Genomic DNA, 15237 nt, shown 5'->3' on the forward strand with positions numbered 1-15237 from the left:
ATCCAATAGCCATTCAGGATAAAAACTCTCAGCAAACTATGACTAAAGAACTTTCTCAACCGGATAAATGATATCTATTACTATATAGTACTTAATAATGAAAGACTGAATGCTTTTTCTCCCAAAGATCAGATCAATATATAACACATAAAAATTTAGTAAAAAAAAAAAAATCACAAAAAGTACATGGGGATCTAGGGCTAAACAAACAGTTGTTCAATATGATAAGAAAAAAGCAGTAAAAAAACAGGTGATAAACTGGACCTCATCAAAATGACAATCTGCAGAGGCCCCCATTATGAGTGTGAAAGCAAGCCATGGACTAGAAGAAAACACCTGAGGACCACACATCTGACAAAGAACTAGTATCTTCAATATATTAAAAAAAACAACTCTCAAAACTCAGGGAAAAAAAAACTCTCAAAACTCAGTGGAAATAATGTTTGACAAGAGAAATAAGCACATTAAAGATGTTCAAAGCATTAGCGACTAGAGAAATACAAAATAAAACCACAATGTGATAGCACCCCATCCCTATCAGAATGGCTAAAAATAAAATACGGAGAGCACCAAATGCTGGTGAGAATATGGAAAAATGACTTCACTTACACACTGCTGGTGGAGTTGGACAATGATACAGCCACTCTGGAAACATTTAGTTTCTTATAAAGCTGAACATGCAACCACCATACAAACGAAGCATCATACTCTTTATTCTAGAGAAACAAAAACTTAAGTTCACACAAAAACCTGGACAGGAATTTTCACAGCAGTAGTGTTTGTAATAGCCTAAAGCTAGAAACAGTGCTCATCCCCTTTAACAGATGGATGATTAAACATCCATACCATGGACTATTACTCAGTAATAAAAACAATAAACTGTTGATAAAAGTAACAACTTTGATGGACTTGGAGGAAATGATTGTAAGTAAAGTGAAAACAGCCAAACTGAAAAGGTCCTACACTGTATGAACGCATTTATATAAGTCTTAACAAAGCACAGAAGCGGAGGACAAATTCTGGAGGTGGGCAATGGAATGGATGTGTGGGGGTGGCAAGAAAGGGCAACCGGAAACATTCTGATGAGGACGGAACTGTTGTCTCTTGACTGTACGGATACCAAACCCCTGCTTGTGATGTTGTATATCACTTTGCAAGATGTTACCACTGTAGGACTGCAGGTAAAAGATTTTTGATTTGTCTGTATCTGTAATTTTTTCAAAATAAAAAGTTTAACTAAAAAACAGCATTTGTTGCCTATTATATTTGTACTTGTCTAAATTTTTCTTTAGTATGCTCCTAGGGAAAATATTTCATCCATTTCAAAGTGTTCACATCTAGTTCACAAAGCAAGGAGAGATTGAAAACTAAATGTACTTCCTTGGTCAGAGTGTTCTCACTATTAAACTGTTAAAATAGATTATGTCTAACGGGGCTACTTCACTGTCTACAAGATATAGTCAAGGCAATATTCAAGGCAATATTCAAACCGAATTCTATGACATTCTAACCTTTATAAAGAACATAAAAATAACAAATACTTCTTATGATTATATGTAGAATTTGTCAATAAATATTTACACAATAAAAGAATACTGGCCTATTAATGTCATTTTCTAGAGTACAATGATCTTTAGCTTACTTTTAAATGCTCATAGTTGTATCTGATTACAACATTAAATAACTGTTTAACTCTATTACATATATTTATCTTAAATATATTAAATGTTTAAATGCACTAATTACCGGCACACAGAGCACTGTCGCTGAGGCTGCAGAGCTGTGAACATGACGATCATAGAATAGTTTCGAGGAGGTGCCTTTATGAACTTCCGGAATTTATCGCCATTCATTCGAAAGATTGAGCGCCTGGAACTCCATTCCATCAGCTGTTCTACTTTTTCAGCTAAAAGATTCTGCAAGTAAACATCAGAACTTAAATTCACACAGGGTTAAAGTACTCCAGTTTGCATTTCATATAAACAGAATTACGTGAGATTGTATTTTAGCAAAAATTAATTTGTTAAAAGTCCCTGTTTTGTGAATATATTCATTCTTAATAGGCCTTTTTTGCATAAAATATTTCATTTTACATTTCCTAGTGATCTCACAGGTTTATAAAACAGACACCACAGGTAAAACAGACTTCCACCACCTCCAGACAGATGGAATAGACATGCTCTCCCTCACTCTCTCATGAAATACAGCTATAGACTGACCGTTAAATAGAAAACAGGCATAAGAAGACCAGGAAAGGGAAACATGGAGGAGGACTGGCCCACAGGACCCCAGAAGGACACGGCAGTGAGTTCGCTGCGTTTTCTTTGAGCCTCACCCATCCTAGATGGGTTGTGGGACTAGTCAGCAACTCAAGGCCAGTGAATACAGATAAAAAAAAAAATAGTGCCTGGTCTCTCTACCACAGGACAAGAATGGGCAACGAAGTAAGATTAAGAAACAACTGCACTACTCCAACCAGAAACCACAGAGAAAATGCAGCCCCACCACTCTCACCCGCAAAGGCTGAACGGGGAGCCTCAACTCGACCTTACATTGCCCTCTAAGCTCCAGCCTGTGACAACAGGGAGGAATCTCATAAACGCAAAGCTGAGGGAAGAGGGAGGAAACTTATGCACAGGGCGCTGGATGGCTCTACTCATATTAAGGTCAAAACCAGGAAAAAAATAACCTACTGTGCGTGAAATCAGGACACACACACACACAAAGGAATACTATTCTGCCTTCAAAGAGAAAGAAATCCTGCCATTTGTGACAACATGGTGGACACAGAGGACATTATACTAAGTGAAATAAGACAGTCACAGAAGGACAAATATTGCCAGATTCCACTCATATGAGGGCTCTAAACCAGTCACACTCATAGAAGCCGAGAACAGAAAGGTGGTTGCGGAGGGCGGGGGAGTGGACGCGGGGAGTTGCTGCTCAATGGGCGTCAAGTTTCAGCTATACAAGAGGCGTGTGTCTGGAGAGCTTCTGTACAATAGCGCCTACAGTTAACAACACAGTGCTGCGCACTTGACAATGTTACCGGGACAGATTTCATACTAATACAGTAAAACATACAATAAAACAAACATACACCAAAGCACAAGAAAATCTTTGATGGTGATGGATGTGTTTAGTACTTTGTGGTGACAGTCTCACGGGCAAACAAGGTGGAGAAGTGCCAGTAAGAAAATTAATTCATTAGATACAATGAAAAGTGCCAGTAAGAAAATTAATTCTTTGGATACAATCAAATGTGTACTTTAGGAACTTCTACTAGACCACTTACCACACTTACCAGCTTAAGGCTGCTTCTCATAACAGGCTCTTAGTTCCTTCTAAAAGAGAACTTAATCAGGAAAGAATAAGACCTCTGTTTTTCTTGGGGTGTGTGTGTGTGTGTGTGATATTCATTTCTGATCCATCCCTGTGCTACCCTAGGTTATTTACTTTTATTCCACTTTCCTCCCATAAGGAACAAAATGATAGGTTTTTATATCTCTTGCCTCAAGCCACTTTCTCATTTTACAGCCAACAATTCAAGAGTCAGAAGCACCTGAAATTGCTCTAAGATATATGGCTCTGACTCACCATTTCAGAACTCTCTCATCTGTGCACAGACACAAAAAAACATGCTTTTACAGGAGCTATGAACTGCATCATTTCTGAATTTACTCATCTTTGCACACCAAGGAAATATTACAAGGTAGACAATAAATTATGTTAACTACATAAATCATCTTTAAAACAAAGAAAGTAATAAACCTACCAAAGCCTAACAAAAACTTGTGCGTTCCCACCTCACTGATGCAAACCTGTCGTCACTATAAAGAGCCAATGACGATGAACCAAATTCATTACAAAAATCATAAAAATTAAGTTTATTTTTAAATGTAGTATTGTTGCTCATACTTTAATATGAGGTTCACAATCAACAAAAAGAAATAAATATATTCAGTGAGTACTTTCAATGTGTCAGGGACCATACTAGGAATACAATATGCCCAGTGCCCATCAACAATCCCTAGTCCACAGAAAAAAAAAAATCCAGATCAAATTAACAAACGGTTAAGTAGAAATTCAAACTCGGCTTTTCTATTGTTAATTCCTAGGTTGTTTTCTCCCTGTAACAATGGCAGTTGGGTGTGTCTTATACACGTTTGCGTACAATCTCTCTATTTAGACACACACACACATACACACACACACACATACACACATAAACACACACAGATTTTAAAAAAATGGAACCATTTAAACAAAAGTAGATTTTTCTACACAGTAAGACAGTTTATTATAAAAGTTCCTCTAATTTAATTCCCTGACTAGGCCTAGAAAGTAATTCTTTGTAAGCATGCATAGTTTATAATAAAAAGTTGGCAAAACAAAACAAGTTAACACGTAGTTTCTAGTCACTTAAAGGTTTTAATATAAAAAAAATGTACTTTAAAAGTATCAATATACTTGAAGAACATAATAGCAAAAATATTGAGCATTAAAAATGAATTTAGTACACATAATTAAAGAGAGTCAAGTGCCAGCTTCTCCATTTAGGAAGTAATGTGCAGAAGTGAGTAATGTGATTAGCTGTCCCCTTTGTACCAAAAAAAAAAAAAAAAGATTTAGGAAGGGAGGCTTACAGGGTACTGTGGCTGACTCACACTCTCAAGAGCACTATTAGAAAGAAAGTTGAGCTATTCTATAAGGCAAATGTTACAGTAGGAATATTCAATAAGTAACAGAAATCTGGTTAATTTGAATTTCATGATCTAAGAAAGAATCACAGGTTGAGCTATAGTCTCTAAGCAGAGTTTCTTCCATGGTTGCATTTGTGTATGACAGGACTACAGCATTGTTTAAGGACAAAGTTGGGTAGATTTGTTTCTTCAAAGTATGTCTGTCTCAGGGTCATCTGCATTCCTCTCTGTTGGGATTTTTCCTTCTTGCTACCATTTTACTTCTGCAGAGCTTACCTGCAAGACTTCACCATCTTTTTTGTTTGGTGTCCCTTTTGGTCACTTAGAGTAATACTCATGAATCTAAATTCCCTATTCCCACTGGAGAATGAAACAAATTAAAAAAACCATGCCCACAGGAACTTTGTGTATCTCAGGGAACACAGAAACATCCATAAGATGGAATATAATGTAACCTTTCAAAACTGAGAAAACACCACGTCTGTTTTAGAACTGCAAAAGAATTTGATGGCTCAAGTTCAAATGATGCTTCTGTATTTACATGCAATATGACTTGACCAAATAAATTCCCTGAATCTCAGTTTCTTCATCTCTAAAACTGAATAACACCTCACAACCTAGTTGGTAAAAGTAAATGACTTAATGTATGGAAAATTCGTAGTGCATCACCCTGCAATGGACGGACACTTGTATTGTGTCTCTTCTCCTCAGGTCAATTTCTGTCAGCAACACTCAGGCCACTAAGGGAACATCGACTGTGGGAATTCTAAAATCTCATTAATACCTTAAATCTCAGAGCTCCCAAATGTTTCCTTAGTACTTATTACATGACAGGCACTGTGCTAAATTTAAAACAAGCATTGAGGATTGTTAATTACATGACAGCACTGTACTCAATTTGTGGAAAATGAAAGGGGAAGGAGTATAGCAGACCCTCCTTTACTGAAGGCCTTATGGCAAAGAAGCTCTAGCAGTAAAAATACTGCTGATATTGATGTTACGGTTGCCAGCTCAGGACAGGATGGCATATACGATCTTATTTCTGTGAACACCAACTGGTTGGTAATGGCTAACTTACATTGAACACAGAGGAAAATTCTGAAACCTAGACTGGTAGTGTTCAAAGAGTTTGTGAGCAGTTAGATTTAAGTTTTGCCTGCTACTGGCACAAGGCTGGGAAACTGGACCATGGGGACCATATGCCTACCATTCAGAAAAGAAAAAAGAAATCTAGTATTAGAATCTTCAAAGACGAAACCCTGTTCTTACCCGTTATATTGTAAAAAGCAAGGGCCAGCAGGTACCACAAATTTATGAAGTGAAGACCATCATATTAACCATAGGAGCCCACATCTTCATCTTATATCTTCATCTTAATATTTTTTATAAAAAATAAAATTTTAAGGCAATTCACTATAATAAACACTCTGGCATGGTCTATATGCCAGTCCTCAACATATATTACTCAAACTGATGTAAATCCATGCTTTTACAAACCAGTTCCTAACAAAAATAAGAAGAAATGGTACATTTCACTAAACAACATGTAATAAAATCGTTCGTTCCAAAGAGAAGCTTACATAGGAAAAAATATCTCACTAATTGAATATTTTAGTACTGATATATTTGTTTCCAGCACTGCGTTCCTTGGAACATTTTAATGATGACCAGATGCACCAACACAAAGATATGTATGTGGTATCTATCATGTCTTAGAAAAGAGACACCAGAGTAACAGCCATTATATGCCTGTGTACCAGGCATCTACCAAGTATTTACTCAGGTACTTGCTATCAGTTAAATAGCAAAATCTAGTTTTCTTCCAGTTATTCACAGAATATACATTTGGAGTGACAGTAAGAAGTACATGTTGGGGGTACCTCTTGATGACGCACAGAAACTTCACGATCCCTCCTGCCTCCCTGTATTTTACAGGAGCTTTTCCTTTTGCAGACTTGAGTACCTAAGAGGTTCACTCAGAGCACACTGACAAACAGAGGCAGCCAGATGTGTGCTGTTTTTCATTTGGGAGGAATGTTATCTTCAGTTTCTGAAATCATCTGATACTAAATCCATCTTCATTTTCCTTAATATTATATAATTCCTCTCAGATTTGAATAAAACATAAAGAGCAATTAATGCTTCCAGAAACCAAAATACCAGAGATCAAGTGCCACAACTCCCCCTGTGCATTACAAACTGTTCACTAAAGATCAGCAGAGTCTTACGGGCACTTGGAAAACCACAGTGAGCTACACAATAAGTAGGAAAATAGACTATTTTGATGAAAAATATAAAGTGCATCTAGTACACATGCCATAAAGAAGGCAAAGATTCAAACAAGCAGTTTAATTTGTTAAGAACTCAGCAAATTGTGGTACTTCTGCGGAAAATGTAACCCTCGACTGGAAAACCTCAACTATCAGTACTTCAAAGGTGAAAAAATAAGAGAATCAAAATACTTTAAATAAATCATATAGAAAGCTTTTTTATTTAATATCAAACTCTTTAAAATGAAAGAAAGGAAGAGTGGAGAAGCTCAGAGCAATCCCACCTGACAGAAGAGGCTAATGATCACCTGGTCTGTGAAGCACAGAAGAGGGAACCGGAGTTCTACCACAGGGACAGCAGGAGCCACACGCTGATACGTGGGAATAGTCTTACAGACGTTCTCTAAGCCCAACGTGTCAAAGACAGTATCTAATTCAACTCATGTCAGGTTGAAAAATGTAGAAAGAAAGTTATTTCAGAAAACACTCAAATATTCATGCTTTTTTAAGAAAGGAAAAACCTTCAATTGATGATGCTACAATATTCAGTTAAGTGAACTATCTCTAGAGACACAGTAAAAATATTTCCAGTAACACTCATGTAATTAGGGGCTCAGAAAATTTCCTAGAAGAGCCACATTTTCGCTATTTTGCTTCCGTCAGAGCATCCTGAACATGGTTAGCTCTAGACAGGCACTGAAGAACAACACTCAAGTGCTAGCACATTCCAGCACTCTCTTCCACTCTCCCTCCCTCCCTCTCTACGCCCTCTCACCTCCCTCCCCCCACATACGTACCTGCTGAACTAATCCACAATTTGTAAAAGTTTAAGCTACAATCTAGAAATTGATAATTAATTTAAAGCCCCATTCAAATATAATTATTTTAAAATTTTCTAACTTCAGTTTATCATAGACTATTCATTGGTTCAAAAGTGGAAAAAATATTATTAAAAGAGCAATTTTTTCTTAAACTTATATATTTATAGAATGTATAACTGGCACTGAGTGTGTGTGTGTGTGTGCGCATGCACTGTGTTTTATCATTGAACTTAAGAATTACTGTGGCCAAATTTAAAAATAATAAATAAAAAATTTAATAATACTTTTAACTATTTATGATTTCTTTACTCACTAAAAGAGCAGTACATTTAAATAAACATATCAAACTATAGAAATGATCCCTGAAACTATAGTCTCTATAGAAACATATCAATAGAAATTCTGCATTGAAAAATATCAGAAATCAGGCTCCATAAGAAACTTAACTCTCTCATAGCAGTAATAAATTTTTAAGAATTCTAATGTTAAATGCTGTTATATCTTAATTTTACTAAAGAAAATATTATATACTATTGTGAAAAATTTGATTGTGACATTAGTAGTAATAACAAAACTAGATTAATGAATGTATAAAATTATATAAATTGAGGTATATCTAGATATATATCTCATCCCCAAAATATAAGGCCCTACACAAAACACTGATACAAAATACTTTAAATGATTATACTGGTTGATTAATCACACCTTCTAAAATATACCCTAAAAATCAAAAAGAAAAAAAAAATCTAAGCATGGTTATGTAATTAACAGCAATCAAAATAAAAATAGAGCATATGAAAACAATGAAATATTTGGAACTACAATTACACATATGTGGTCTGTTACTAGTGAAAAACTTCTACCAGCATTAAATAAAAAGACAGAAGGGAAGGTAACCCATTAAACTAACTACAACTACAAAGAAGTCTATCTAAAGATAAATCATCAAGTCATGCATTTAGTCAAAATGGCATTTGTTTCAGAATTAGGAGTTACTCTTTTATTTTTTACCATAAAGTAAAGACAGTTTCTTCATTGTTCTAGTTTTTTTAAAAAAATTTCATGTAGGCTGATTTTGTGACTGATTTTCACTGTAAAATTGCTTCGGTACAATACTCACCTGTCAAGAGACAGCATCATTAGATTTTCATCACTGAAGGATCAAAGTATGAAGTCTCGTTAATAAGGGACAATCATAAAAGAGGCTAAATAAGCATCCCATGTTTATTCCACTACACTAGTTTCTGTCACCATTTTTCTTGAACTCCGTATCTTTCTGTTGGATATTTTTTCTTGTATAGATAAATATCTCATTTTAAAACAGGTCCCAGTTACACAGAATCACAGCAGCTTTAAGAGTAGAAAAGAGAATCTTGCAGCTGTACACAGCCATCTGGCCTTAGTCCCTCAAGAGCACGGATCCAGGCAAGATGGCCATTACCCGTGTTAACAAGTGCGCAGACACCTTATTGTAATAACGCGTTACATTACAATACAATACAATTGGCACTGCTCCAGAAGTCAGGTTTGTCTACAACTCATCACCACTAACAGCAGCATACTACATGTTACAGCTAGAGGAAACTTTTACTACAAGAATATGTAAAACCAATAACATCAATTGTTTATAAATTGCAAAACTGAGAGATGATTTTTCTTAGCAAGTTTATTCTCAAGTCAACACAAATGAATCAGTAAAATCTGTGCTGGTTAAATGATTAAAACCAAGAAAAATTAAATGGAATCCAACAGACAAGCCAAGAGCAAAGCTTTAGATTACCTTAAAATGTTTTCCAGCACCGTTCATCAACCTAAATAACTTCCAAATTAAATTACTTCTACTAAATTACTTCCAAATGGCAACAGCAAGTAAAATATTTTGGGTAGAGTAAAAGATTTGCTTTGGTTATTTTGTACAAAAGGTATTCAAATGATCACAGCTACCTACTAACTCAAATCTCTATTCCTGGCAGAGGCCCAAAGATTTGGGGCCCTAAAATCTCCAAAGAAACTTCTTATGTGAGGCTTTCTGTAGAGATCAAAGAGCAATATTACAGCAAACACCCTAACTTCACACCCGCCCACAGGCTAGAATGAGATGCCATATATCCCTGTAATATCAAGGACATATCATATTGAAATGTATTGTTTATTAAAAGTACAGAAGTAATGTAAGGCAGCAAAGCAAGAAAAAATTAATGAATTCAGTACAGATTAGACCCTCCTAGGGTGGGAGGTGGGAAGGTGGAGGGTAGGGGTGGGGGGCACTACTTGAAGATGAACTCCCACCAAGACAAAATAACTCAGGAAAGGAGCAGCTACGGGTAAAATTCCATTTTACTGGAAAAGCAGAACTAGAATGAACAGAGCACTCTCAAAGCTGACATAGTCCTTAGTCCAGAAACCTTTCCCCATCCACTTGTAGCAAAGTTATTCTTTTAAAACATTTGCTATTATGATCAGAGATAGCAGCCCTGGCTGAAAGTTTGTCATTAAAACTTGGAAGTAAAGACTGACCAGACGGTGGCACAGTGGATAGAGCATCGGACTGGGACACAGAGGACCCGGGTTGAAACCCAAAGGTGACCAGCTTGAGCACCAGCTCACCAGCTTGAGCACGGGGTGCTGGCTTGAGTGTGGGATCATAGACATGACCCCATGGTCGCTGGCTTGAAGCCCAATGTCGCTGGCTTGAGCCCAAGGTCGCTAGCTTGACGCTCAATGTCGCTGGCTTGAGCCCAAGGTTGCTGGCTTGAGCAAGGGGCTACTCACTCTGTTGTGGCCTCCAGTCAAGGCACATATGAGAAAGTAATCAATGAACAACTAAGGTGCTGCAACGAGAAATTGATGCTTCTATTTCTCTCTCCCTTCCTGTCTGTCCCTATTTGTCCCTTTTTCTGACTCTTTCTCTCTGTCAAAAAAGAAACAAAACTTGAAAGTTGAGTAACATAAGGTCCCATATTTAGTACTAATATTCATTTGGTAAAAATATTATAAACTATTTTGTTTCATTTAACACATAAATGCAATATATTATATTAAAAATACCACTATAAAATGTTAAGGGAAAAAGATAAATATGGATATACATCATCCAAAGCCACCCTAATAATACATATAAAATTTTAATATATGTACCTTTTAGTATAGTAATAACATTTCTAACAACTTATCCTGAAGAAACAATCAGTCAAGGTACATGTGTTTAGGTAAAATAAATTATTTACTGCAGCACTGTTTAAAATTACAAATATTTGTTAATCTTAGATGTGACTATAAAAAATGATTAATTAGATCATCATACGGCACAGAATAGAACACTAGTACAGTCATTAACAAAGTGAGACAGACTTACCTAAAAGGATATTCACAATTTACCTTGAAGTAATTATAAAAGATTATTCAAGATATTGTGTAAAGTACTAATTCACATACTTCAAAGTCCATGTCTGTGACTATTTGCTGCACTTATTTTCTTTACATGCAAAGTATCTGAAAGGATATACAGCAAACCAGTAACAGCTCATTTCTAGAGGAAAAGATTACAGGGGTATGTTCACTTCTACATCATAAATTTCCATGTTGTTTGAAATTTTTATCTGTATTACTTTAGAAAAAGAACAATAGTTATTGCACCCTGCAAAGAGACGGTGAAAAAGATATCCAAAAAAGAGTAGTTGAAAGTCCGTGTGATTTCTCTCTGAAGAAATGTTTAACGCAGCCAGATGATGCAGCAGTTACCATATGCCCCAGCGCTGTTCCTATACTAATCTTTCCGTCTACTGATTGATTCTACTCTTGAAATCTACATGCACTTCACTTCAATCTAATCCTTAAATTTGGTCAGGTAGGTATTTGAGAAAATGAAGGTATTTCATTATATTCTAACTTGCAATTACTACTAAAAACATCTTTACCAATGAACACCTTATATCACTTCAGAAAAATTACCTGGAGTATGTATAAAGTTCTTCAGTAACCAGGGTTTTATGTATCCTTTATTAAGAAACTGAAGAAAGTAATCCGAGAAATTTCAAATCTAATTTTATTTTTAAATCAAATAAAACTGTTTTACTGAGTCTAGTAAAATAAAGTTTTGAGCTTTTCTGGTGATAAACATACCAGAAATGGAAAAATTAAGTTACTACAGAATAACACAGTACTAACCGCATCAATGGAGTTTCCAATCTGCTACCATAAACATCAACCATTATTCAAAGACTTACTTTTACAATCTAAAGAGAAAAAAATCCTAATGCCTAATGTTCTCTTCCAACATATTGAAACTTTTACATTGCAATTGTTTTAAAAACCTATTCATATTAACACATACAGGCATAATTCATTTATTTCCATTGTTGTAGAGAATCCCCTTCATATTGATTATTTTCCATTTCTCTTAAGAATGGTCATACAGGTTTTTCCCATCTCTATTTTTAATTCTTATAAACAATGCTACAATCATGAACATTATTCATGGATGAGAGGCTCTTTTTATAAGGGTCCTCAAACTAGGTCTTCATAGCTCCATGATTAGAATTCAGGCAAACCATGCACTCAGAGGAAAAAAGAGTCTTCATTTTTCACAAATCTCTAACTAAAAATTAGCATTTCAATTATACATGGCAACAACAAAACACAGAATTAACCATATGTGTGGTTTTTTAACCAGTAGAAAGCATGAGTATTTTGCTATTCCATTTCCTTTTTTTTGTGTGAGAGAGACAGAGGAGGGACAGATAGGAACATACAGACAGAAAAGGAGAGAGATGAAAAGCATCAATTCTTCATTGCAGTTCCTTAGTTGTTCATTGACTGCTTTCTCATACGTACCTTGACCTGGAGGCTACAACAGAGCACGTGACCCCTTGCTCAAGCCAGTGACCTTGGGCTCAAGCTGGTGAGCCTTGCTCAAACCAGATGAGCCCCACGCTCAAGCTGGCAACCTCGGGGTCTCGAACCTGGATCCTCTGCATCCCAGTCTGACACTCTATCCATTGTGCCACCACCTGGCCAGGTTCCATTCCATTTGTTGCTGGTATCTCCATATTTACATTCATCACTACTTTGAAATCACAACAATTATCATAAAATAACTGTCATAAAATAACTTCATAAAGAAACATGTTGCTGTATCACATCTTTTACATTTTGATAACTATACTTCAACACTGCTCTTGTCTTTTGTATTACTATGTATTTTGCGCGCGCGCGCGCGCGCACACACACACACACACACACACACAAAATAGTAACCAACTGCACCATACTGCCAAATTACTTATCCAAACTAAGTATACCCAGTTTCACTGGAACCAGCAATGCATGAGTTCCCAATTGCCCATACCCGTATCAACACTAAAATTATCAGACTTAAAACAAAAATTTTTAGACTGATGGGTAATAAAATGGTATCTCAGTCTTCATGTAATTTTCATAGCCCTAAGGATCAATGATTTTTTATGTATTTTAACATTTTTATTAACCACTCAGGTTTCCTCTATGAACTGCTTTTCAGATCATTTTTCTACTTTTCAATTGAGATATCTTTTCCTATTAATTTAGTTCTTTATTGGTGATTAATTAGTAATTTCTAGCCATTAATATTAATCATTTGCATGAGTGGCACCTATATTCTGGCATCTAGAACTTTACGTACAATTTTATATATGGTGTATTTTGTCATATAGACTCTTGTTTTTTAACATGGTTAGATTCAAACTGTTCCTTTACAATCTGTATTTCCTTGTGCCTTATTTAAAAAGATCCTCTCTGATCTGACATTACAAAACACTTTTCTAATCTAATAGGATTAAAGTTTTATTTACACTTAAGTTTTTATTTGTTATTTGTATTTGTTATAATAACCTAATTTTATTTTTCTGTAATCACTTTTACTGCCCTTTTTTCTTTTGTATAAAGATAATACAATTAATAACAATAACAGCTACCAGATTGAACTCATTCTTCTAGGCAGCATACTAACAGTGTGTGTGTGTGTATGCTCACAAAGATGAGACAATCTACACAAGAGCTCAAAGATACTACTTGTACTAACTGCAAGCTCGATGCTACTACTTGGACACTGCATTACTGCCTCACTCACCCATCAGAAACTGCCTCTAAACAAGTTCAACAATACTTTTAACAAATGAGTGTAAAATGTGAAGATGCATTAATACAATCCATTTGACAAATTGTGGAGAAATAAAACCTATTAAATATTTTTCACAGGCCCTGGCCGGTTGGCTCAGTGGTAGAGCGTCGGCCTGGCGTGCAGAAGTCCCGGGTTCGATTCCCGGCCAGGGCACACAGGAGAAGCGCCCACCCCCTCTCCTTACTCTCTGTCTCTCTCTTCCCCTCCCGTAGCCGAGGCTCCATTGGAGCAAAGAGGGCCCGGGCGCTGGGGATGGCTCCTTGGCCTCTGCCCCAGGCGCTAGAGTGGCTCTGGTCACAACGAAGTGACGCCCCGGAGGGACAGAGCATTGCCCCCGGGTGGGCGTGCCAGGTTGATCCCAGTCGGGCGCATGCGGGAGTCTGTCTGACTGTCTCTCCCAGTTTCCAGCTTCAGAAAAATACAAAAAAATATATATTTTTTTCACAGTAACTATAAAAATTCATTTAATGAAGGTTAACCCTCCCCCAGAGAAATCAAATTTCATCATATATTCTATTCAGAATTCACAGGAAAGTAGTTCCGTGTGAATAAAAGGTAATAAAACACAATAAATTTACTAGGAAATGAAGTCCCACATAATAAAGATCATAATATAAAAGTACAATAAATACTGGTATCCTAGTTCAGTTACTCTAGAAACTAAAACATAAACCACAATAAAAACAACAATATTATCTGAGTAAATTCTTATATAACATATGCAGAGCATGCACATACAGTCATGAAATTTGGCATGAAGTAAGCCACACAATGCACAAATGTGTATAAATTCCTGTAAAGTTACAGGTAGTCACAATGTATGTGTAAAAACAAATATTTCAGAGGAGAAAACTGTCCCCAAAGCAAATAGTATGTAATAAAAAAATGAAAGGAATTCCAACTCTATGTTCATATGTGTAATAAAAGCAAATGTTTCTGTTAGTGTAATGCATACCACAACTGAAAAAAATTCTAACAGAAATTCATATTTTTAATGACTAGGATAGCTACAAAAATAGTGGCAGAAATATAAAACAAATAGCATATGTTTTTATTCTGAAATCTATACTACTGTTATCTTTCTAAGTGCAGATATATAGTGTCACATGTCTGTGTATTATATTTCAATGTATGCACATCTCCTATAAACTAATTTTCAAATGCTTTGAACAGCCAGAACCTTCAAGTCTTGGCTTCCATTTATACCTATCTAGACCCACCTCATGTTAATCCCGGCAGAACCCAGCAGCAAATGCCAAAGGACCCACTACTTGAAAGTTCCT

At 35.9% G+C, this 15237-nt stretch overlaps 1 protein-coding gene across 2 annotated transcripts in view; it reads right to left on the reverse strand.

Moving 5' to 3' along the window:
- Window positions 1–15237, reverse strand: part of TUSC3 (tumor suppressor candidate 3) — a 124553-nt gene that overhangs the window by 90497 nt on the left and 18819 nt on the right. For both annotated transcript variants that reach the window (XM_066380249.1, XM_066380250.1), the window contains exon 2: window positions 1747–1916. In XM_066380249.1, the coding sequence (XP_066236346.1) occupies window positions 1747–1916 (170 nt within the window). The remainder of the gene's footprint in view (window positions 1–1746; window positions 1917–15237) is intronic.

The sequence above is a fragment of the Saccopteryx leptura genome, chromosome 4 (assembly GCF_036850995.1).
Source record: "Saccopteryx leptura isolate mSacLep1 chromosome 4, mSacLep1_pri_phased_curated, whole genome shotgun sequence".
Lineage (NCBI taxonomy): Eukaryota > Metazoa > Chordata > Mammalia > Chiroptera > Emballonuridae > Saccopteryx > Saccopteryx leptura.